The sequence below is a fragment of the Vitis vinifera genome, chromosome 13, assembly GCF_030704535.1.
Source record: "Vitis vinifera cultivar Pinot Noir 40024 chromosome 13, ASM3070453v1".
Classification (NCBI taxonomy): domain Eukaryota; kingdom Viridiplantae; phylum Streptophyta; class Magnoliopsida; order Vitales; family Vitaceae; genus Vitis; species Vitis vinifera.
In genome coordinates this window covers 16,303,473-16,330,042 of record NC_081817.1, presented here as the reverse complement: position 1 = coordinate 16,330,042, position 26,570 = coordinate 16,303,473, and the positions used below count along the sequence as shown (strand labels likewise).

The following is a 26,570-nucleotide window of genomic DNA, read 5'->3' as shown; positions in this document are numbered from 1 at the left end:
CACCTTCAGGTCTAAGGAATAAGATAAAATTTTCAAAATTATAGTCATATAATAAAGTTAGAAATTTTAAGGGAAGTTATCCTTCCAATTTCACATCTTTAATATGAAGACAAAAAAACTACAAAATAAATATTAAAAATGATTCATTTATTTCCAATGATGTTGGATTAATGTGCAATTAAAAATTTACCTCATAACAAAAGTTTGAAAATATAATAAATAAGAACAAGCGGTTCCTAAATCTCACAAATGCCCCAACAAATCAAATATTAGAGGACATCTTAGACGACCATCCTACTTCCTAATAGGGGTGTAATTTAAGTGGATTAATCATACCAAATTCGAATCTAACCCAATGTTTGAATAAGTTTAGGCAATCATTTTCAATACTTAAAGTTTGACTAGGGCTAACTTTTTTCAATACAAGCTCAATTTGGGTGAGACTCGGGTTTGAATATCCCAAGCCTAACCTAAACCTAATTTAGCATTTTTATAAATATTATCCTATATAATAATATTTAATTGCTTTTCAGATTGTTTAGAAAAACATCAAATTGGAATTATATTATATAATTATTTAATTTATATATATAAGTTTTTAAAAATCATTATAAATAGATTTTGACTAATACAACTTGATCAATCCGATCAATCGAGTTTAATCCAACCAACTAGGACTCAATCTAAGCATACAAAGATGAAATTGGATTAGGGCCTCGATTTAGAAATTGGGTTGGGTTAGGTTTAGATTGATTAATTTTTAATTTGAGTTGTATTCTAATTAACCATCAATTCGATCAACCAATCCAAATTACAGCCTTACTTCCCAATAAGTTGTAATAGTCAAATCCTTTAAAAAGAAAAACTCTAAATACAAGTTGATATATACTCCTCACATTCCTGCCATTCGACATTGGAATATCAAAAAATTAAAAGTATTATGAAAAGGTTTAATAATATATGAAACTTGATTCATCAACATTTCTACTTATTTGAAAGACCATGAAAAATGATAAAGCTATTTTCTTAAGTTCTAGGTTGGGTTCAAGATAATGGAAATCCTATATACTGTAGAACAATAATCATCATTTTGTAAATTATAGCTTTATCATTTTTCTTCTTCTTCTTTAGCATTCTTCTTCTTGTTTTGTTATAATTTACAAAATGATGATTCCTCTTTAAAGAACTCTTCTTCTTGACCGTTTGTTTAATAAATCACAAAATAATTGTTGATTTTTTTGTATGAGGAATGGACTCCTTTGGTCATTCAATTCCTCTTTTTTCTTGATAATTTATGCAATAGGTTGTATTAATTTTTCTGAAGGTGGAAAGTTTGTCAATTGTCATGTGAATCAATTACCATATTTGGCATATCTTTTATTGGTTCGGCATTTGATGGCTTAGGCTAAACCATCGTCTTCTCTTAATGGTTATTTGCTACATAATAAAAAAAATAAAAAAAATAAAATCTCTTGTCAGTATTTAAATCTTTCCTCCCTCATTTGCTCTCTTAATCATGTTATGTTTGTAATATATAATTTCTCAAAACATAGCCATTAAATCTTCGTAAAATAGTAAGTTTAGGGTTGCTATTGAATGATCCAAGAAAATTAATAAATACAGTCAAACAACTTAAAGGCTAATTTTCACCTATTTATTGAAAACTTCTTACAATTCTTCATATGCAGGTGACTAGATGATTTTCTTCATACTAAATGTGGTTGAGGCAATTGCGGTGTTGATGACATTCAAACCCTTTTTAGTTCGAAGGAGTCAATAGAGGAAAAATCAATCTTATTCAATACTAATAAGTTAAGGATCAATTCCAGCATAATTCTTTGGTAGCTGGGTATTTCTCTTTATTCATTTTAATGAAGATGATGATAACATCTTGCACCCAAGGAACAATTGCAATATATTCGAACAACAACAATGTGCTATGTATCAAGTGCATCTTGTACACCAATGGTTATACTAGATGATTGTGAAAGGACTTCCAAACATATTGAAGGTTTTTACTACCCCTCTACCTACTTATGGTTCATGTCATATTTGATTAGCAAGAAGCACTTAGAAAATAAAGTGCTTCTTTCGATGTGTTTGTCTTTATTAGATCAATGTGCATTAGGTCATGATGTATGTGTATTTATGTGTTTGTTTTTGTTGGATTTAGAGTTTGTTTGTCAGTGATTATAGGAAGCGTTTTTAATCCTTTTAACATTTGAAAGATAAAAATTTTCAAGTATTAGAAAAACTAAAAACATTTTCTATAATTACTACCAAGACACTCTTAATGAGGTGTGGCATTTCACTTATATGGGAATAAGGCAGTTCTTGAAAGTGGTTTGCATCACATAATTCCATTAGTATTCTAATTTTTTAGAGTGCGTTTAGGAGTATTTGTACTCAAAGTGTTTTTAGTAGAAGTGTTTTCTCTAAAAGTGTTTTTAGGAGAATTATGTATCAAATGTTTTTCCATAAAACACTATAAGCGATTTTTCAAATTTTTGTAAGTGTTACCTAAATTTTTTCAAACATCTTCTATTTAAAAAAAAAAAAACACTTTTTAGATTAAAAATGTTTCTTAAAATTACTGTCAAATGGACTCTTCGAGCGTATTTGATATTGATTCTAGGAATTATTAATAGCATCTTTAATGCTTAAAAAAATAAAAAAAAATTGAAGTGTTAAAAATGTTAAAAACACTTTCTAAAATCACTATCAAACACACTTTTAATCATCTCATTACTTCACCACTATTAATGTCTTCTAATTGGTTATGGATATTGTAAAAAGCTTGCTTAGTAATTAATATTTAGAAGTCTAATTATAAGGTATTTGTTGGCTGCCTTTTATTTATTTGATTTTAACTCTATGGGTATGCAACTCCATGAACCACAATCTACTCTTCAATGAATGCAACTTTGAATCCAAGGCAAAATCAATCAATCTTAAATCATTTCAGTAAATCTTCACTATTTAATCTTGAATATGAACTAATTAGTTTTCATGTAAATCCAAATATAAGATGAAGTCAATATAATTTACATGCACACAAGACTTTGCTTCTCTCACAAACCCTAGGTTCTATTTTACATGAAGAGGCTCTTACAGTTTCTTAATGATGGACATTTTACAACCTAAAAGTTAGAATACTTCATGACTGATCAAGCAGACTTAAGTAAATAATACATCCATACCATGCTTATTTGAAAATGTTATCAAAATAAGAGTGCATTTAATAGTGCTTTTATTCAAAGTGTTTTTAATAGAAATGTCATTGAAGGTATTTTTAGGAGAATTGCATATCAAGGACCTATTTGGGAATTGTTTTTTATAATAGTTTTCTATTTTTCAAAACAAAAAATATAGAAAACACATTTGGGAATAAAAATCATTTTTCTATTTTCTGATCTTAAGAATATAAAATATAGTATTTTTAGATAACATCTTTTAGAGTACGTTTAGGAGTGATTTTAGAAAATGTTTTTAGTCTTTTTATTACTTGAAATATAAAATTTTTGAAATGTTAATAAAAAGTAAAAACACTTTCTAAAATTATTATCAAACTCATTCTTAGTTATTTTATATTATTTTCACTTATTTTCTAAGGGTTGTTTTAAGAAATAATTATACAAATATGTAAAATGATTAAAAATAAAATCCTAGATATAAAATTATTTTTAAAATATATTTAAAAATATTAAAAACATTTTACATTTCCAAGCAAACTTTTGTTTTATAAAAATTTAAAAATAATTTTCAAAAACTGTTATAAAAACTAGTATTTAGAATTGTTTTCAAAAACAATTATTAAATAGGCCCCAAATATTTTTTCAAAAAATACTATAAGTGACTTTCCAACACTACAAGTGATTTTATAGATTTTTAAAAGTATTTTAATTTTTTTTTTCAAATATCTAATTTTTTTTTTCAAAAACACTTTTTAGACTACAAATGATTCCTAGAATTACTACAAAACATACCCTAAAAGACTTATGCATTTACATACATAATCAATCATTGATTCAAAACATTTTAACAATATAAAAATTTATAAAATAAATGTAGAGATAGCATTCAACACATCCTATTTTGACTATAATTGATGATTAATACTTCCCCTTAGATATTTAATAATGAGGCTTACGACCTAATTCTATTGGGCCAAATCAAAGAAGCTAACATCATGTATATTAGGCAAAGCAATGGGTACCAATGCACAAATCTTTGGTATAACAAAAATTTACTATCTAATTGAAGTAATCCAGCCTAACATAAGAATAATACTAAAAATACCACTAGTTACATGACCCTCCTACAATTGAGTAATGATGACATAGAGACAAATATAGAATGCAAGGATTAAACATATAAAAAATCCATACTTGGAAAAAATAGTTATCAAACTTATTGCTTACCTATCGGTTTGTAACACATCTCTAAACCTAAGGTTCAAGCTACTTAATTAAAACATTAGAAATAAATTAGGTTATTTGATTAAAAGGGTCAATGAAAGCCCAATTTTTGAAATTTAATATTTTGTCCTTTTTTTGCCTCATATTGACAAAAATGTCCTCGTTATTTTCTTATAAAAATAACATTTTGTTTGAAAACCTATATGTAAATACTTGAAATGATAAAATGTATTTATATAAAAAATGAGTTACTTTTTGAGAAAAAACATGGAAATAGTTAGATTCACAATTTTGAGATTATTTCATCCATTTTAACCAAATATTTTAAATAAATTCCTACAAGTCATGACAAGTAAGTGTTAGAATAATTACATGCCTTGAAATAATACATACATGTCATAGGATTCATATTACATATGAAAATAAAGCATATGATCATGTGTAAAACACATAGACTATGTTTGGTTTCAAAAAAATACTAAGAAAAGAAAAAAAAAATTAAGGAAAATGATTTTCTTATATTTGGTTTTACTATAAAAAAAATACGAAAGAAAATAAAATATAATTAAAATTAGATGAAAATTTAAGTATCTTAAAATTATTTAATCTTTATATAATAGAAGAAAATAAGTCTTTGAAGAACCATATAAAAATAATGTATCGACTTTAAATTCATTTTTTTATTTTCCTTCTACTTTTCCTCTTTATTTTCTTTTTCTTGGATTTTCTAGAAACTAAGCATAGTCATAATGACTTATGGCTTTGAATTTATCCAAAGGTCATGGCTTAGTGAATCAACATGCCTACATATCTTTCCTCTCTCCTATCAATATGATTTATGGGAAATCAACATGTCAACATTGGAATATCCAACATCAAAGAGCAAGGACCTGCATGTTGCTTGTGTTACTAAGTTGTTCATACTAGTATGTCAAGCCCTAAGCACAACTTCGGATTGTAATAATCCAGTGAATATTGGGTGTCATGCCCAAGAGAGTGAAGGTTAGGTAACACTTTGGAGTGTGTGAGAATGACCAAGCGGTTGCTGTTTGTGAAATTGTTAGGATATTGGTTAAAATTTCGGTTGAAAAAGAGAGCAAAATAAGGTTAGATGGCAACAAAAAAAAACATAAGAAATTCAAAACCTAATAAAATGACAAAGGGCCTAGATTCACTTGTTGGTCTGCTGTCCATTATCTGATTTTTCATGATTCTTAAGCAAACACACAAAACTAAATACTTAAGTGTGGCTTATGGGAGATTTTCAACAAGAATGACCCAAATATAATTTAGTCTCCTATACATGAGGAACATCTAGGGCTCAAAAATTTGATAGCAATTTTCATCCAATAACCTATTGATTGTATTAAATCTATTATTAAAATTTAAGTAATTGAAATATCAAAATTAAGTTGCCTAAATATTAAGAGAATAAAACAAGCAATCAGCAACCAAGTATGAAGCAAAAGAAACATGAATCATAAGCCCAAAATCAGAACTAAATGATTAAATCTTGAATTGATTCACTAAATTTCAAAGAAAATTCATTACAATTATCACCTAAATAGGTTCTCCTACAAGATCCTCCATCACACAACCTTGAAGAAAGCTAGACACTTATGGTGATAGGTGATTTCCTTAGTTTTTGCAAAGATTTATGTTACATTTGGTTGACAGGATAGGATAGGATATGATATGATGTGTATATTAAGAACATCTCTTTCACAAAAACCTATAGATTCCCCCTATCCTGCCACTTCAACACCTTGTGATCTTTGAGAAAATCATTACAAGCCCTTTCCTAGAATGTTTTGGTAGATTCTGAAAATTCCATGACGGATTAGGACGAGAATGAATCCAAGAATCCAGGACATACTCATCCAGAGCTTCTACTCTCCTTGGGGGAGGGGTTTTTTTTTATAGATAGAGAGATGAGTTGAGGGTAGCCTCCCGCTTGACCAATTTCTTAGAGTCGGAGGAAGATCTCTCATCTAATGACCCTGAACAAGAAGGAACCTACTCCTATCAAAATGAAAAGTAGCAAGCTCCGCTTGAAGAAGTAAGCCCCTCTTAGAGAAAGCCATTGTGCGCTAACCCCTTGTATGAGGCGTTAAGCACTTGCGCATCCCTAAACTACAAGCTTTAGCTTTGATGCCCCTACTTTATGAGATATTTGAAGTTTGATCATAGAGCACCCCTTCGATAAGAGAAGGGAAGCTCAAAGTGCTTTCTTCGCATGCTTGAGTGCATCTTTCCCTTAGTAAGGTTGTCCAATTTCTTTTAGCTCCTTTATGACTAAAAAAATATAATAGGGGTACGGGGGCGCTAACGAGCAAGAAAAGACCCTTATTATACATGCCTTTGCTAATGTAAAAGAAGATTGGAATTAGTCTTAGGATATGATTTCCAATGAGATATTATATCTATAGATATAACATCCTAAGGTATCATGTCCAATGAGATATATTAGGTTATGTTATGTTCATATTTAATTTGTGAAATGAATAAAAAATTATATGGAATATGTATTATTTTTCAATGTTTAAAATAAAAAAGAATATTACATTCCAATATTCTTTATTTTTAAAAATAAAATTTCTCTTATGTTTAAGTATATTCATGTTTAAAATATTTAAAATTTATAAATAAAAATCGTTTATATTGTGTTATTCAATACATAGAAATAATATACATGCATACATCTATACATAGATGAATATATATATATATATATATATATATATATATTAAATAATACATATACTAATATTATTTTATAATATATTTTTATTTTTTCTTTTTTAATCTCAAATTTAATTTTATAATAAAAGTTTTATTTTGCGAAATAAGTAATATAAGATAATTAATTAATTAAGATACATAAAATATGCATATCTTATATCTTAGCATAAGATTAACATATTCTCTGTAGAATGAATATATAAAAAAAAAGGTGGAATATATCATATACTATTTATCTTATCCTATGTTTGATTGAATATGTAATAAGTGATAGGATAACTTATCTTATCCTAATACCAACCAAATATAAAATAAGATATAATATTTCTTTTCTTATCCTATCACATGTTATATTCAATTAATCAAGCATGATTTTAGGGTATGTTTGGTTTCTGTAAAATACTTAGGAAAGAAAAAAAAAATACTATAGAAAATGATTTTCTCATATTTGGTGGTCCTATAAAAAATATTAAAAAAATATATATATAATTAAAATTAATTAAAAAATTATACATTTTTAAATTATCTAATCTTTATGTCAATGAGTTAAAATAAATAAAACGAGCTTGAAGTAACAAATAAAAATAATTTATTGAGTTTTAATTTATTTTTTTATTTATTTTTTCATTTTTTCTTTCCTTCTACATTTCTTTTGTATCTTCTTTCCCCTTCAATTTCCCTCAAAAATTTTGGGAACAAACATAACCTTAGAGTTTCTACAAGAAAAAGAAAGTATAGAAGGTAAAAACCGTAAAATAGAAAAGAAATACAAAAGACTACCACAAGCTCCTCTTAACGAGATGAAAATGCTATTTATATCATCCATGAGCTAGTAATCTTGAGAACAAATCATGAGCTAGGAATCTTGAGAACAAATCATATGGACAGTTGAGTTGAAGTAAATTAGGGAGAATCTTCAAAGATTGAAGTTGGCTAGCAAAATTTAGTGGTCCATCTAGCCAAATGCATTGCTAGAAGTTAGATATAAGGAGCAATTCTACCAAACCAGATTCCTCCATCTACCAAACTAGATTTTAGCTCTATCTACTTATTACCCTTAGTTAAGATAACATAGTTAAGACTTATTCCAGATTTGGATGGAAATTGGAATTTATCCTAATTCATAACGAAGACCATCTCCTAAAAACATCATTTATCATTACATTTAAAGATTTAGTCATTGTTCTTGAAGCTTGTTCTTCCTTCATTAAGGAAAACTCCATGGACTTTAGCTTGAGTGAATAGCCTATAAGCACACATTTAGCACTTTTTGCATCAAATTTTCATAAGTTTCCAACATCTTTTTGTTAAGTTGTACAAAGCCTAATTTTTATTTGAAAGGTAATTTAAGTATTCTACACATATATTAGTTTGACATCGAGAAGTGCTCTAAATTTTATCTCAAAGTCAGAGTATGTGTTGTTGCCAAATTTTGAGTTCTAAATTCCCATGTGAACTTGATTGCATTTTATTCGAACCTCCTCCATTATGGTTGTTTGCCCTCTATCTCACTTCATAACATTCATTGCTAGTATTTCAAGTTGCTTATCACACTCTTGTTTGGACTCTTCATGGCTCACAAGTCTCGGGTCTCTCAATTATGCATGTTTAACCCCTTTTGCTCCCTTGGTTGATAATGACTTCTACACTTATCATTTTTTTTTCATTCCTTCAATCTAAAATTAGGCTCAAAATAGCAGTTAGATCCATAATTAGGTCTTAACATCAATTTGAGTTAAGTTGGATGATTTGAGCTTTTTATATTGCATAAATCATATTATACATATGCTATGGAAGCACATATTTTGGCTCCAATCATCTTTCCTTCATAGTTTCCCTCAAATTTTTCAGGAACCAAACAAGTATAAGTAACATAGAATAGTTGAAAAGTAGGAACTGCAAAGTAAACAAAAGTTTAAACTTCCTTAAACTTTGGAAACTCCTTTTTATGTTAAATTCAATTATTAAATTTATTCATTTAATTAAATCCAAAACTATATATTTATCTTGATCTACTTCACTTCCTTGAACTTTCAAGATTGCTCTAAAAACTAATAAGTCCTTTTAGAAGTAGTTTGGATCAAGGGCTTTTGGAATGAAATTACTACCTTAATCTAGCTAGCTGTACCAGTACAATAACATTAATCTTCCAAAACTTCCATTATGCATATATGAAATCTGGCTTTCAAAGTAGAAGTTGAGCTAATATTTTGAACCTAGCTAGCCAAAGATCAAGTAGATACATCAAAATAAAAAAAAAATCTTTAAAATATTTCAAATAACAGGGGCTTGCTTTGATTTGCTTAACTCTCTTCTCATTCAATCACCAAACATAATTATTAGTTGTTACCTAATCAGATACTTATAGAATTAGAAAAAAGTTAATCAAACAATGAGTGGTAAATATCTTGTAGTTAGTGTCGATTACCGATATTTAGTTGATGGTTTCTTTTTGAAATTTTCATCTAGCAAATATTCAGTTAGAAAGAACATGAAAGATAGGTTTCATGATTTAAGATTTCAATTAAGACTATACATAATGTAACTAATTAAATGAAGATGATAAAGTCATGTTCACAAACATTCATCGAGAGCTGCCCCATATTAAGTGAAACAAAAAAAGAATTAGACATCAAACAAGAGTTTTGCTAACTCATGAACTGCTCATTGGTAACCAAATATGTCGAACAATATGCAGGTAGGCAGTAATTTACTGGTGTACAAAATGCAGTAGATACAGGGCACATTGTTGTTGATCTAATATACCCCCCCAAACGGGTTACTACAGGATGCAAGTTATCGTCCCTATAATGAATGGAGACAGGTGCAATGCTACCAAAGAGTCATACTGATCGAGGTGATAATCTTAACGGCCTGGAGTTGAATCAGACTGATTTTCCTCTATCGACGCCTTTGAACTAGAAATGGTTTGAATGTCATGAGCACTCCGATTGCCTCGACCACATTCAGGATTAAGAAAACCATCTGGTCACCTGCATTTGAAGAGCTTAGATGTGAAGATATTTCAAAGGAAGAAATTAGCCATCAGCCTGTTGGTTGCTGGACCTCATTAATTTGTTTGGGGTCATTCAATGTACCTCTATGATTGTTATCTTACTAAGAGGAAGACATGTTTATGTTTTAAGACCATAAATATGAGAAACACAGCAAGTTTGAGAAAGCAAATGAAGGAGGAAGTACTGTTAAGACATAACTCATGGTTTTTTAGAAAGTTTTTGAGGAATCAGGCTTTATAGTTCCATAAAGTTACCCAGTTTAGCATGGTATTTTTAGTTATCCAGTGTTCCAACTAGCCAGGGGAGGATGTTGATTTGTAGTTCTGAGTTCTGAGTTCAGAATCATTTGGTCATTTATCATTCTTTGGACATTTCTGTGAAGGTAAATTTCCAACTGCATGTAAGTAAATCTGCAGGCTCACAACCTCAATGCATACAACACCAGAATCGGAAATGGATGAAGCATCATCAACTGGAATTCATTTTATGGTTCTTTTTTCAAAGAGTGGATGATCTGAAATTGAAAGGGCACTTCCCCTGAATTCAGAATTATACCTGGGAAGAAAGCAGAATCCTGTCGCTTTTGTGCCCAAGAAAAGCTGCAAATACCAACAACATCATGAATAATCATAGGTCCAAAAATAGATCAATTGCCATGTATGTCATGCAAATGTATTAAGCAAAGTATGAAATGAAGTACCCTTTATGTAACCTATGTGAGTTTGTACTATCTTGCAGGTCTTAATATGCCTTCTAATCAAATTATTCCATTTTACACTTAAAAGACCTACAAAAAACCCTTGATCTGCTATCTCACTTCAGTCTGATATTAGGAATTCTTATTGTATCAGTATCCTAATATTCCAGCCAGAGTATCTTTTCAGTAGCCATGAAGATTTTGGTGAAAGACGCTTTTAAAACACATTCTCTGGATTTTGTAGTTCACAACCTAGTTCATAAATAAGATCTTTTATATCAAACAGACATTACATTTTAGTTGTCCGATTTTTGTGGACGCCTACTGTGAGTGGTTGTACGTTAAGAGACATTAAATTGATACTTACAGTGCGCCTCCTCCAGCAGGACCAGCTGCTTTGAAAAGAGACATTGCAGTCATAGAAATGCCATTAGCAGTTCCTCTCTGGTGTTGGTCCTGTTGTTACAATATTAGGTTAGATCAATGCACTACATATTTTAGCAAAAAATAGAAATGAAACTGGAGAAACCAAGAGGAGAAAATTACCACAGCACTGTTTTGCAGAAGGAACAGGCCAGTTATAATGGACACCTGATCACATTGAGACGTTTACTAGTAAGAGATAATGAAACAACAGCTGTTGGAGATTTTACTATCAGGATCAATTAATGCATTCATCGTATTCTTACACGAAAATTAAGATCGTACTAAAACATTATGATGACCGTGATATTCCTTTTGCATACAAACATGTAATATTACATTTTTTTTTCTTTTGATTCCACTTCATGGCAGCAGAATGGATTGTCAATAGAAATCTGTTATAGAACCCACATCCCCACTCTTCAAGACCTAGTTACTCAGTCTTAATTTGATGACTTGATGATCAAAATTACTAATTTTAGGCCAAGAAGTAGAAGGTTTAGAGGCAGAAGGATCAGGAATGTGTGTTGAAATCAATCAAGATGCATACTTCTGCTGACAGACAGACTTACAATTAACATCTATAATCCAGTTACTAGCAAGGGAAGAGAACCTTCAAGTTGTAAATTCACTCACAGATAGAACATTCTTTAGCACAGATGCACAATTCAACACCACTGAGAGGCTGGACCCAGAAAGCATGGCTATTAAAGGGTAACTCGCCAACAAAGGTATGGACAAGACCTACAAAAATTTTAAAATAAGTGAATACAGAACATGAAAGTAGTTGTAAAGAAGAGATTGCACTGAATGTCACAAGGTATTGGTAGCATACACCAGCAATGCGACAGATCATCACAGGCCCAAGAAACCTCTCCACAAGTGGATATAGAGTAAGTTGGGAGACTAAAAGGCCAAAACCTAAATATCAGATGCATAGTCAGTAACTCAGTATCCTGATAATCTCGAGAGAAATACATGAAATAAAGCACAATAAACAAACCACGTATGCATCAATTCAACCACAAAGGATATTGTCACCAGAAAATGTTAAAAACATTTTTGATTATCTCAATTAGGTCCAGTGCCTCAAGGGAATGAACTTGAAGTGCAAAAACACCCAGAGGCAGAAGGGTAAGACCACCAATACCTGGTTCCAGTTCTTGTCATTCTATTTATTGATTATTTGGATATTCTAATCTTAGTTCCTAATAAAGTCCTTTCAATTGTGTATTTATATACTTTGATTCACCAAGGGCAGTATTCTGCTTTTAAACTTTTAGCATCACTGTGTAGAAATATTATGAAGGGGGAGAGCAATTTAACAACTGACATTCCACTTCTTTTTCTTCACTTGTTTTTCTTCTTTCTCTCTTAAATTTAAGCAGCCTAGAAACAGAACCAACTTAATCTTCCTATCATCATAAATAAGCTAAACTCCAGTCTCCCTGATGGAATTTAATTGTAAAGGAGCATAGACAAATCTCATAATGGAAAGAAAAAGGACCAAGAAAGAATTTCAGTTCACAAATGTGTTTCCCAAGCCTCAGTGACAGCAAAGCAGAGTGAATTTTTTTCCAGCATGTTTTGATACCAAAAGGTGGATAACTAGATACTAGTATACCTGAGATTGCAAGAACAACACCAACATCATCAGTTGAATAGCTCAAACCCCCATGTATTCTAGGACTCACAGCCCATAATGAGAATATCTGCAAAAAGAAAATTTAGTTGCCAGATATAGTTAGTTAGATTAAGATTTGACATCAAAAAGATCAGACGTAAACTAGGAGAGCCCTTTTTTTTTAATTTTATATTGCGGCGGTCAAAAGTCTGAGGTGGTCACAGTGACAATGGTAGTGGCAGAAATTATGGTGGCCATGCTTCTCCATTATGTGGTTCATTCCCATCATGTTGCGCATATTCTTTCTTGAAAAAATATTAACCGAAAGTTGTTCAAACATTTTTGTTTCCAGAATGAAGAGACACATGTCCACCATCATGGTTGCTTTTGTCTCTAACAGGCTCTGTTCTATAACATATCCATAGCAATAAAGAAAATTATCTTATCTTTTTCACATTTTCTAATGAACCAAAAGGGTCAGTCACAAAAAGCAAACAACTGTGAATGTTTTATTTATTCATTAATGCTTATATGCTCATCCAGATAACATATAGAATGGACTAATGGGTCCAAACTAGAGATTATTTCTGACACCAATTATCAACCTAGATGTGTTAATGGAGAAGATTTCGGCTCAACAAGTGTAAGATTAAAACATATTCCAGAAACTGAGAATTAGGTTTGAGGCATACCTCTGTATAAGCCATATCATGTAGTGAAAAAACACAGTAGACAATGATAGAAGACATCAAAGGCCAATTCATAAAGAGGCTTTCATTAGAAGTTGGTTCACTTCCTTCAATTTCTTGTTCTTTTTCTTTTGCATTAGACCCACCATTGGCCGCTTCCAAAGCATCATATGAGTCTTCTCTTGATTTTTTGTTTTCATTGTGTGTGTGCAATGTTTCCTGCATTAATCCAGAGATGTTAGACATGGAATCGCAGTAATAGGAAGCCATGGTATCATAGAAACATCTCACTGATGAGCGGTTACATATATGAACACTATAATAAGCAAAAGTTTTGAGCTTTCTGTTCTCAGTCGGTCAGCTTCCGAGCCCAAGAGGATAAAATAAGTATTCCTTGAACAGATTGAAGAAAAGGAGAAGGCTTTAAATGCTACTTTTCAAAAACTGCTGAGGATAACTTAACACATGCAAGGAATTCAAAGGGATTTGAAAGTGGTTGTGCTTACAAAATTTTATGAGAAGGAGAGTGTCAACTGCTAAGTAATATAATTTTTATTCACATACCATAGCTAATAAAAACCATGAAGACGCATTGAAATAAAATCGGAGAAATGACACCTAGAACCGTTTGTTATTTGGATGTTTATCAATCAGAGCATGAGCTTAAAAGAGAAGTGATGAATTCCTGGTTGAATTAGTATCACAGCCTCATATTTATCTCCTGCCCTTCCGATGAAGACAACACTTAGAATCTCAGTCAGTGTCCACAAGACAGTCTTTATGCCAAAAGTTTCTAAAAGAAATTCTAGATCATTTCAATGATGCATTCCAACAATGCTCTAGTTCCATTACAAAAATTCACATCAATCTTGACCGGTGAGAAAGAGACTACTTAAAATAATCAAGCTCTGTTTGTGGCATAAAAAACGGCAAAAACAAACTGTTGAAATTAAGCAATGATGACTCAACCTGAATAAAGAAAAGTATCTTTCTTATGGAAAATAAGATGCATCTGAAAGGCTAAACAGAAATGACCAAGGAACCAAACATCTGCTTAAGAAACGTACCGGAAGCCAACAACAAGCAACGGTTACAATCATTGCATAAACCGATATAAACAGGCAGGGCAAGAAGTATGGAAATCTGCATCATAGATAAATGTTTTGGATCATCATAATACTCCAAATTCCAAAAAAAAAAAAAAAAAATAGAAAATTGATGAAATGAGATGCAGAATGGCATCATTATAATAAGGAGGCAAGCTTACCTTCCAAATAGAGAATCTTCAGAGAATATATCCGGATACTTTTCTGCAGGCTGAATTATGAAATCATTCAGAGATATAAAACAATCGCATGCATGGTGACATAAAAGAAGTGTGCAAAATGTAAAAAGTACTTGAGAAACAAAAAATAAAAACTTCAAAAAACGCGAGGAGACTTCAATAATCCGATTCATACTCTTCTGAAATGTATAATTCATCTCATTTCACTAATAGTTCATTCTGTAAATACTAATTTTGAAAATGTTGAGACTTTCACTTTTGGTTGCTGTTGGTTACTATTTCTAACTGCTACTAATTTTCAACATTGTTGAATTGCAATTTCTGCAGGAATCATTTTCTTTCTGCATAAGAGGAAAGGAAAAACAAGTACCTGGGCAAGGAAACCTCCCAAAGCTGGTCCAATGATCAATCCTATGCCCCATGCTGTACTAACCTAAAATAAAATTAATACTCCCCATTATGAACCAATGGTGGGGCACAACACAATTTAAAAACTGTTGATAAAAAAAAAAAAAAAAGACTAACTCACTGTTGACAGTCCTAGAGCTTGGTATTCGTCACGGAAAATTTCAGCTGCATATGCCTGATCATGGAAGAAATTTGAAAATGTACATTGGGGGATATGCAGTGAACTAAACCATTAAACACACTATCTCAAATGCATTAGAACAACTAAACATTCATTCAAAAAATCATATGCAGTATGAGACAAATACCTTAATTGGCCCAAGTAAACCATTCAGACTTCCAAGAAGAAACCTTGTAGAGAGGGCCATCCAGAAGTTTACACTAAGACCGAAAAGAGTGTTGAAAATAACCCTGAAACCAAATAAACAAGATTGTTGTGAGAAAACTAGGTAGAAGAAATCTTTTGAACGAACAGCAATACTTGATTGCAGAAAAATTCAAGCTGAGATTCATAGGTAATTCTGGGTACTAACACTGCGATAGTGCCTATCATTATAACAGGTTTTCGGCCATATCGATCAGCCACCATTCCCCAGGCGACAGATGTCAATGCTCTTCCAAGCATAAATGCAGACCCTTCATGATATTATGGGATTATTAGGACCACGTTATTTGGAACTAAAATGAGATTATCCATGGATATACACTTCCAACATAGAAGCTATGAAAATATAACAGGCTCACCCACATAACCAGCATAGTAACCAATGTCTTCCTCCCTTTTTGCTATATGGAAGTCCCTAATCTGCAGACAGAAAGAATTAAAAACAAAACAAGGAAGTCTTATTTAGAAATAGACAGTACAGATTTATTGGTATATTTTATCAGGAAAAAAGAAGGTACTGAAATCCAAATGGCTATAGAGGTTGGATGTTGAATTGAGGATTTATTTAATGTAAAGAAAGGAGGAAAAAGATAGAGGAGCTGTTAGCATGCATGATCCAAAATCTCAACATTATCAGTATCTTGAATTCTAACTAATACGAAGATGAAAATCGACATGAGGTTTCTCATTATTACATTACTGAAAAAATCTCGACGTTAATATGAATCCCACAAATCAACACCTACTAATGCAAAATTTTTAGTTGATATATCAACCCTGTTTACAGCATCTAGTCACTATCATGTGCAAACGGTACCTTTTACCCCCCCCTGACTTTGTATTTTGATATGTCGCTTTCTTTAGTGTTCAGACAGCCTGGTCCTTTTTTTTTTTTTTTTGTGGACCTCTTGAAACAAAGCAAAGATGTAGATTTCTTGAAATAGGCCACTGGACTCATGTCACTGTTAGCTTTATTGGCTGGTTTAAAGTGTAATTAAACACCTTCAGACTAATGTGAGCAAATAAAACTATCATCTTCCTAATTTATACTGAGAACAAGCTGGAAGATAACAATTATGGATTCCAAAATAAACTCACCATGAAATAAAGGAATGGAAAGAGAGATGATATCGGCAATGCTGAAAAGGCAAAAACAGAAAGAGATCTTAGAGAATGAATGTATGGCTTAAGTGGTGGACTATGGGTACTCTTGAATGTATAATAACAAGTAAAAATAACCCCAAATTAAAGACTAGCATGATCTTGAAATGGTTAAAGATTTAGGACATAAATATGATGATAGTGCCCATAACTTCATGAGCTCTTAACCACATGACCCAGAGAAAAAAGGTACAAATTGATAATTGGGCTTGATCTGGCTCCAATCAGGAGCATTCTCCAATGAAAAGCCATACTCTCTCTGCTCTCTGAGGCAGAGGAAACTTTGTCCACTTATCTTGCATCTGGCCACCAATGATAAGTCAGTATCTCTGAATTGAATGAGTTTCTCCATGAAGAGAGGAAAAGGAGGCTAACTCCATAGACTGAATCAACAATTTGCTTGCCAACTATGTCCTTAGGCAGCATTAGTTGACCATTATTTATCAACAAATGGCCAGAAAGAAGAATTTTCAATCTCATCGATGGCCTGGTAATCATAATAAAAACACTTCAGACTAAATGTGCCTCCCACGCTAACAGATTGGCAGCCTCACACATTTTCTCTCCAGGCTGCAAACGACTGTGTGATTCTGGTACTAAGCCCAATCCAGTAAATTGGACCTACGAATCATCCTTAAGCAGAGCCACTCAACCACTGGAAACTGTACTCAGTTGTAACCAAAAAGAAAAAGGAAAAAGAACATTCCATAAAATATGTCATGTCAAAGAACTTTTTATTTTCCTCCCTCTTTTGATTGCTTTTGTTCCACCTTCTAAGAGCATACCCAGAGGTAGTTTCTCTTCTAATCGACGATTAGAAAATCAACTCAGTTGTACCTGCCCATGATTCTGCTTTCCTCCTTTCGGCACCAGGTACATGAAATACAGCTTAAAAACAAAAATATGACCAAATATTTTAAATATCTTTTCCGGAAAATATTAAGAAGACATCAAATTCAGCTTCACGCTTCACAGAAAGCTCTTTCTTGATTGACAAAATGTACCCATTTTCACATAACCTTACACTCCTTCACCCATCTCTACTTTTCAACTTCCAACACCAAGCCACCATATAGCTCCGGAAAAAGGCATAGTATAATGCAAAGACGATTGAGATCAAAGAAAACGATACTACTTACCAGTGCATAGCACCACAGTCCATATAGAAAGAAGCTCCCTAATGGGTAAACCGCGTCTGGTCTCTTTAAGCTGTTCCACTCTACACCCTGAGCAATTCTGATAGTAAACCTTCTTCAACAGCGGCACCTGCTGCTCTGCCGCCATTTGCTCCCGGACCGCCCAAAACAATGCTGCAGTTGCACCAGCGCCGTTTAGAGCCCAGGGAAACAAGGTGCAGACAGACAAGGAAGCAAATAATGTAGAGGGTAGTGCAGACTTGGTGGTTGCAAAAGGCTGTGGATCTGGTGGAGCTTAAAAGGACAGTCTTGGCTGTTCACTTGTAACATAAGCAGTTACGTCACTCCGCCCACCCCACCCCACCCCATTATTCAAAACACAGAAAAATTGGAAACGTATTCGAAACAGAACCGGAGAAGACAAAAGTGATAAGGACAAGTTGTGATTGAACAGATGGAGGATGTGGCGAGGATCAATGCACTTAAGGGCATGAGTCCGAAGCCATTAATTGAAAATTGAAATGGGTCATTGTCACCAGGGGTCCGCCAGTGTACCAAAGCCACACAAGAAATGGTCCAAATATTTTTATTTGATCGTAGAACCCAAGCCTACAAAAGCAAACAAGGAGATAAGAAGAGATAGAAATGAACAGGTAGAGATGAGAAAGAGAGCATCACATCATACCAGCAAGTTTATAAAGTAAATAATAAAGAGACGTCTCAGTATTTGCTTTTTGGTTTTATGGCATTTACCACAGGCGTCTTCTGATTCCGACTGCTTCCACTCATTCATAATTCTTTATGGCTAACAAGTTTACGAGATCATTGAAGTTTAAAGGTTAAAGCTGGTTAAAAAACAATCTTTGGTTTGTTAATGATAGAATTTGAAGGCTAAGTTTAGTTGGTACTGTATGTGCTCTTGTTTGGATGGTAGGGTGTTGTGTGGGGTGACGTGGAATATAAGAGAATATACTATTCAAATATAGTAGGAACAATTATTTTTTACATAACATTTATTGGAAAGGAAAAAAAATCTTAATATAGATATTATGAAAAAGAGTAAAAAAAAAAAAAAAAAAAAAAAAAAAACCAAAAACACAAAATAATTAAAAGCAAAAAAAATTGCTTAGAGATTTTGGCTCTAGTTGGAAAGTGAAAATTGTTTTTCGTTTAAAAAATAAGTTCTCAAAATTGTGGTACGAATTAATAAAAATTTGTTTGAAAATTTCAAATATTCTTAACATATTTTTTATAATTTTAAAGATAAATGCTATATATAATATTTATATAATTAAAAATATTCTTTAAAAATAATCCATTTTTTGTTTTTAAGAATTTTTTTTTTTTGTTTTCTAGGTATTATGCGTGTTTTATTTTTCCTAAAAAAGAAAAAGTTGTTTTCAAAAACCATCATCAAACAAGAACTTAAGATCTTTGTCTCCCTTTTTCTTATGGAGAAAGTGTATTAGGTTACAATTTTTTTTTCCTCACAAAATATTTTGTTGAAATAAGTGATAAATTTTAGTATTTTTTCTTGCTTTTTTCCTTTTTTTTATTTATCATTTTTGAATTAAGCTTTCTAAAATTCAAACATTCCCTAATCCAATTTATAAGTGAAAGAATAATGTATTAGATCTATTTATAAATATTTTTACCCTATTTTATCATATCAACCCTATACGAATAGAAAAAAATTACAAGATTCTAAATTTAAAATATTATTATATATTTACATAATTTTTTGAGTTAATTTCATTCACTTCTTCTGAAATTTTGATTTAATATATTTAATTATCATTTATTTAAAATTTCATTGAATACCTTATTATTCTTTTCATTTATTATTTTCATTCATTTTTTCTATGATTAACCTTTATGTCCAATCGATGTGACAAATTAAAACATGATTTTTTGAATATATATTAAAAATATTAAGTTAAAATGAATTATATAACCCTCGAATTATGAATTTAACTCTTTTTAATTTTTTATTTTTATAAATTAACTAATTTTTTTTACATAAATATCATTTATCATTTTATGTATTTACATATAAGTTTTCAAATAAAATGTTATTTTTATAAGAAAACAACGATGACATTTTTGTCAAAATAAGACAAAAAAATTATAAAAAATTAAATTTCAAAAATTGAGTTTTTACAAATCCTTTTAATCAAATAGGGTAGCAGTTGTTTTAATTCCTAAAATATAAAAATAAAAATAAAAATAGAAGCGTGATCAAGAGTGGCACCTAAAGAACTAAACAAAATTTTCCACCCTCACCCTAAAAGGAAGTCTTTTAAGAAATTAAAACACATGTGGACCACCAAGATTCAAATAAGGTTAAAAATCTTTGCAGGAAAAGGACAGACCATTCATTAAGTCTATGTGTCGTGTTGCATGTGCCCACTATTTTATTTGCTCCATCTCACATCACTTGCGCCCACCTTTTTGGAGAAATTAAAATTTAAGTATACATATATCATTTAATGCATGAAAAGGAGTGAGAAAGAGGTGTGGGTGGGTATGATGGGATGCACCTTCTCCTCTAAATTAAAACCCCGGAATCATGCCTTCAGGAGAATCTAGTCAAGAAAATAATTAATAAATTTGTACGGCCATGTGGTGTGGCAGCTCACACATGGCCTAAGATATATTTGTGGCTGCATTTCTTAATTCCAATGACATTCTGTGGCTTGGAAAACATATGCATGGCTTGTCATTTCCAAAGACCAAGTCTTGGTGGGAACTCGATTGAGACAATATTAAAGGTATGCTTGGTTTCATAAAATTTGAGGAAAAATGTGAAGAAAAGTGGAAGAAAATAAAAAATAGATTCAAATTTGATAAATTATTTTTATATGTTTTTTCAAATTTATTTTACTTATTTCTTTCTACAATAACTAGATTAAATAATTTAAAATATATAAATTTTAAATTAATTTTAATTATATTTAATTTTCTTTTATATATATTTTTTTATAATAGAACCAAACATGAGAAAACCATTTTTCTTAATATTTTTTTTCTTTTCCTAACATTTTTGGGAATCAAACATAACCTAAGGGATCGAAGTGGGTTGAGTGACATGAGTTGCATAGTCTGTATGTGCACACAATATTGCTAGTAGGCATTGCATGACTTGTGGGCACCGCATGCTACAATATGTGATGGCATACTCATGTGGACTCGAAACGAGTGTTCAGTGTTGGTGCTTTGATGGGTTCCAAAAGTTGTTGGAGGCCTGAAAGGAATTTTCTAAGTTATAGGGTATTTTTCTAGATTTTTTATAATTAAAAAAAAATACATTACACTTATGGAAGCTTTCTTGATGGCCAAGAATTCTCTTAGTGATAGGGTATTTTTTAAAAAAAAAAAAAATCATTTTAGTTAGAGAAAATCTATTATACTTATGGAAGCACTCTTGATGTCTCCTACTGATCATGCTCTTTAGGGAGGGGTGTTAGTCTTACTTGAGGTAACCCAAGATTGTGGGCGCATGGCAGGAGCACACTAAAAACACACCAAGACTCCATCAACAAGTGCAAGGCACCATGAGAACTTGCACACACCCAAGTATGCAATAGCTTAGGTGAGGCATAAGAGTATGGACGCAAAACCGTAAGCAAAGAGCATGACACAGTGGATGTGGTTAGTCTGGCCAAGATAAGACAGGTTGTTTTGAACTTGGTGCATGGGTTACATGTAGACAACACCATGTGCATGGACCTTAGGTATAACCAAGGTCATGAGACCCATCACATGATGAAAGGATATGATGCTAAACAAGGGTTGGCTTGGTAAGCCAAAAATAAGCATGTAAGTACATGTATGAGAGACACATAGGGTTAGTTAGCTAAGGCATGCAAGCCTAAGGATGGGAGCATGCAAGACATGTGGGGCTAGATGGTTGAGGCATAAAGCATAGGCATGTGGCTGACATGTGAAGGTAGTTACTAAGATATTTGATCAATGGAAATACTACACCTAATCATCAGAAAAGACAGAGGCAACTAATGCATGGAAAGGCAACTTCCTATTGATTAGTAAACATAGGATTATGCTACCTAAGGGAAGGCTAAAGTGTGTGAGACACTTAACAACACCCGAGGACAAATTGTGAACATAGAGAAATTGATGAGACATGGTAGAACATAGGCTAAGGTCTCTAAAATATGGGCAATTACTTCGAGTAACTAATGGCCACTAGTTGCCTATAAATAGTTTATTATACATGGGAAATGTAGAGAGCCTCTGTTTCCTTGTAAGCCTTGGTTTCTTGTATTGTGTCAAGAATAATTCAAATTGAGAAGTGATTTCCTATGTGTTCCTTGTACTTCTTTTGTGTGGCTTGTGTTACTATGTGATGGGCTAGCTAAATTGAGTGTCAGGGTCATCATTGTTGAGGCCTCGCGTCCTTGGTGATCCACGTAGTTGCCAAATGGATGGACGCACGATCTCAACCAATATAGGTTCTTGATTCAGTCGCTCCACCTGCAAAAGGCGTCCGGATGGGGTGTCCGGACGCACTCTCCGATGGTTTTGTCAGCCATGGTCAGAGAGAGATAAATCAGTTGGCCTTTTACTAGGTATAACAAGCTTACCTTTCTCCTTGCGTGAAGGTTTGTATTTATAGCATCAGAAGCTTTGTTCCCCTCTTTAATGGTGGGGAGATATTTTGTGTTGTCATGATGACACTAGATGGTGTCAGGACCATCATCACCCTACGGGCGGCTGATAGAGATCGTGGTATGTGACTATGTGAAGTGATCGTGGGAAGTGACTTGTTGTCACTTCATCTTGTCCTTTCACTCTGTAGGTGGCGGATCGTGGGTCATGGCAGGCTGTTTGTGATAACGTGTAAGACTTGCTTTTCTTCAGTCAATGACCCGGACAATCATATCCGGATGATCTATGTTGGTCATCCGGATGTATTGTGAAAGCCGTCCGGATGTTTATGCTTATAAGTGTCGTTTGCCCTTCCTTGAGGCAGTCCGAATAAGAGAAGCGCGCCCCGTGTATCTTATAGGAAAATCCGGATGGGTTTCACCCGGATGAGAATGTGTGTCACGCGTCATCAGGAGATGTGTGCCACGTGTTATTAGAGGGAGGGGTCCCTACAATGCCCCCCTTTTTAACTTGCCCATTTTGCCTGAGCAAAAAATGGGCGGGTTAAAAATAATTGGTTTTTGAATTTGAGTTTTCCTTTTTGCGCCCATTGGGCCATGTGGCGAGCGGGGGCGAAGAGAGAGAGGGAGGCATTTATGATGAGCCGCCGTCTCTGTGTATTCCCAGATAGCATGTCGTTTCAATGATAGCGTAGCTGTGCGTTTAGTTTTCCGAGGGGCTGTCCCCCTATAAATAGCATACTGTGTCTTCTGTTGCATTTTTCCTACTGCGTTTTTTTCTGAGAGTAATGTTTCTTCTTCCTTCTGTGCTCTCTTTTGTTTTCCTGAGTGAAGCCCTAGAATTTTTCTGTCGGTGATTTTTGCCTTTATTGCCGGTGACGTTACTGCGGATTTCAACCTCACACCTCCAGATTTCCGCTTGGTACGTGCATTTGCTTTTGTCTTTTCCTTTGCTTGCGTTTGTCTTTGTTGGTCTGGTTCTGACTTGCTTGGGCAAGTTGCTTGCGACTGCGTGTGTGAATGCTGGTTTTTTTTTTTTTTTTTTTTTTTGGTTTCTAGGGTTTTGTTGAGGGTGTTCTGACTGTTGGTTCCTCTTTCATGCAATTTTTACGAAGCTAAAGATGTCTGCGAACCAGGAAGTGACTTCAACTGGCCCATGCGGTGCCGCTCATGGCAAAAGGTCCGTGGATAAATTGAGTGTAAAAGAGTTCCGTGAGCGGTTTTGCGTTCCCAACGGCGTATCTGTTGAACTGACCGACGGGGAGGCCGTATTGACTGAAAATAGTGAAGACCATGCTATATATTTTAGCAAGGAGCAATTCAACGCGGGGCTCCGCTTTCCCCTTCCGTCGCTGTTCATGGAGTTCCTGCACTTCAGCCAGATTCCTCCGGCGTATATTCATCCGAATATGGTCCGGGTGTTGATGGGGTGCAGCATCCTAAATATGTTGTTTAACCTGGACCTCACTCTACTAGAGGTGCTGTTTATATATTCGATCAAGAAGCTGAAGACTAATATCTTCAGCTTTGTCGCGTGCCTTCCGTCCATGCAGCTGGTGACCAGTCTGCCGGACTCAACCAAGGGGGCTGCCAGGGGCCATGTGCTGGTGAAGGGCATATGGGCGGGTTTAGGGACGCATCCGGACAGGCCCTTCGCTCCCAACCGATCGCTGAAGGTCCCTGGTATGTTTAGACTATCTTTTGTTTTTCTATGTTTTGCTAGTTTAGGTCAATATTGTTGGGTTGCTGACATACTTTTGCTTTCTTGGGTGCAGGCCAAAATAAAAGGGGAAAATTGGTAGAATGGGTGGAGAAGGCCTTGTTCGACCGCTTGAACAGGCTCTTCGAGATTGGGCGGCCGAGCGGAGTTGCGAAACGCTGCTTTCTGCGCAGAACCTTCGCTCGGTCATGAAGGAGCCTCAGCCGTATGTGTTGAACATACTCCCCAGGCGGCTGCCTGAAGAAGTTGTAGCCGGGGAGCATTTTGTCCTTCAAGATCTGCCTTTCTACACGTCGGTACAGGAGGTAGATGCCCGGACACGCAAAGCCCGCCTTATTGATCGGGAGGATAAAAGAAAAGAAGGACTTTTGCGGAAGGCTCCGGGTGGTAAACTGTCTGCGCCCTCTCCGGCTGGCGCTCCAGCGAAGAAGAAGGGGAAGGTTACCAAGAAGGGGAAGGAAGTAAAAATCCCCACTCCCCCAAAGGAGTTTGTATGCCCTCCTATTACATATAAGAAGGAGGTGACAATAAAGGAGCCGGAGAACCCTCTTTCGTCCTTTATTTCGAGTGGCCCCGGACACGTCGCGGGTTTAAACCACTCGGGGTCGTCCTTGTCAGCGGCTGCCCGCTTGGCTATTTTGGCAGAAGAGGCTGCGTCAATAAATACACCCGACTCTCCCCATCCGGATGCGGATGCAGGCGAGGCCGTTCGTGCGGATGCATCACCTCTTATGGCGACCCCAATGGAGGAAATGGGGGCTGAAAGCCAGGGTCTGGCTTCCTGCGAGCCAAGCCCTTTTGCACTCGTACCGGTGAAGGGGCCAGTTTCAAGGAGGTCAAGTTCGGCGCGGAACCTAAAGTCCGGCCTCATCGGGTGGCTTCAAGATTGTTTCCAGGAAACCATCGAAGTCGGCTGCTCATCCGTCCAGGATGACCATCCGGAGGGGAGCGAGACGGAGATGGCGACTGAGACCCCAGCTGTCCCGGTGGTGGTCCCGGATGAGGGTACGCCCGGAGAGACCCATCCGGCTGTAAATGAGGGGGGCCCGGTTCCGGAGGAGGAGTCACCTTCCAATGCTTCATCCGGGGAGAGTCTTGTTGATGATGCGGCTTGCATCTCTGCTGACTCTTTTAGTTACGCAGAGTTGGAAGAGAAGCTGAAATGGATTCCACCCGGCTCGACCACTGCCATGCCTTCAGCAAAGATGTTCGAAGTGGTGGAAACGGTATAGTGTATTTCTTGATTGTCTTTTATCATATTGATGCGTTTATGGTATGGTTTGTAACTTTGCTTCTCTTGTTTGTGTGTTTTTCCTGTAGCTGGTGAGCGGTCTGCGCGGCATGGTCCAGCAACATGATCTATTCACTGACCTGCTGCGGACCGCTGATTACATGAAGGCTTTTGCCTCTCAGCGCAAAGACAGTGAAAATCAGCTGCGCTTGACACTGGAAGAAGCTGAAGCCAGTTTATCCACTGCTCGGGGGGACAACGAAGCTCTCCGGGCGGATTTGGCTGAGGCAAGGAGCCGGGAAGAGTCGATGGATGCCCGCTTGCATGAGGCGGAAGATGAGATGGCTCTCCTGAGGGGGGAGGTGAGGCAACTCCGGACGGAGGTATCCATTGAGAAGAAACAGAAGGAAGATTTGCAGCTACGCTTAACAGCGCAAAAAAAAAAAAGCTAGAGGGCGAGTTTGCTGCAGAGAGGGAGGAGCTTGAAGCGGACTATCAGAAGCAAGTTGATGACATGTTCTTCTTCGGCTATCGCTGCTGTATGAAGAAGCATGGCATTAAACGGGATGTCCCTTCAATTCCTCCGGGTGAAGAAAAGAAATTACTTGACAAGCCTGCTCCATGATAGCTTTCTTTTTGTAATTTGTTTTGCTGCTATCTTCTTTCTGTATTTTTGTAGTCCGAAGACCTCTTTGTACATACTTCACAAATATCAATAAAACGTACATTTTTTTACATTTGTACTTGTCTCTTTCTTTTATTGATAATACTGCTTTAAATTCGACACATTCCATGGTCTGAGTAGTGGAGTTCCGTCTAGCTTTTGTAGATGATAAGCTCCATTTTCACTTGACTTAGATACTATATAGGGTCCTTCTCAGTTGGCTTGGAATTTTCCTGCCCCTGTTTCAGCTGTATTTTCAAAAACTTTTCTAAGTACCAGCGTACCATTTTTTAAGCTTCTGGGTCGTACTTTGCGATTGTAATGAGCGGATGCTCTTTGCTG

The 26,570-nt window shown here is 34.4% G+C and overlaps 1 protein-coding gene across 1 annotated transcript; it reads right to left on the bottom strand.

Moving 5' to 3' along the window:
- Window positions 1-9,792: 9,792 nt before the first annotated feature.
- On the bottom strand, window positions 9,793-18,436 carry LOC100247150 (protein ZINC INDUCED FACILITATOR-LIKE 1). Its single transcript, XM_002277715.5, has 17 exons — window positions 17,989-18,436; window positions 16,787-16,827; window positions 16,048-16,108; window positions 15,837-15,939; window positions 15,612-15,714; window positions 15,425-15,478; window positions 15,266-15,328; window positions 14,878-14,927; window positions 14,678-14,753; window positions 13,614-13,829; window positions 12,922-13,009; window positions 12,133-12,218; window positions 11,934-12,041; window positions 11,421-11,465; window positions 11,242-11,330; window positions 10,733-10,776; window positions 9,793-10,153 (listed from the first exon to the last, which is right to left on the bottom strand). Exons 1-17 carry the CDS (start codon window positions 18,131-18,133, stop codon window positions 10,062-10,064), a joined length of 1,464 nt encoding a protein of 487 aa, XP_002277751.1. The 5' UTR covers window positions 18,134-18,436; the 3' UTR covers window positions 9,793-10,061.
- Window positions 18,437-26,570: the final 8,134 nt, after the last annotated feature.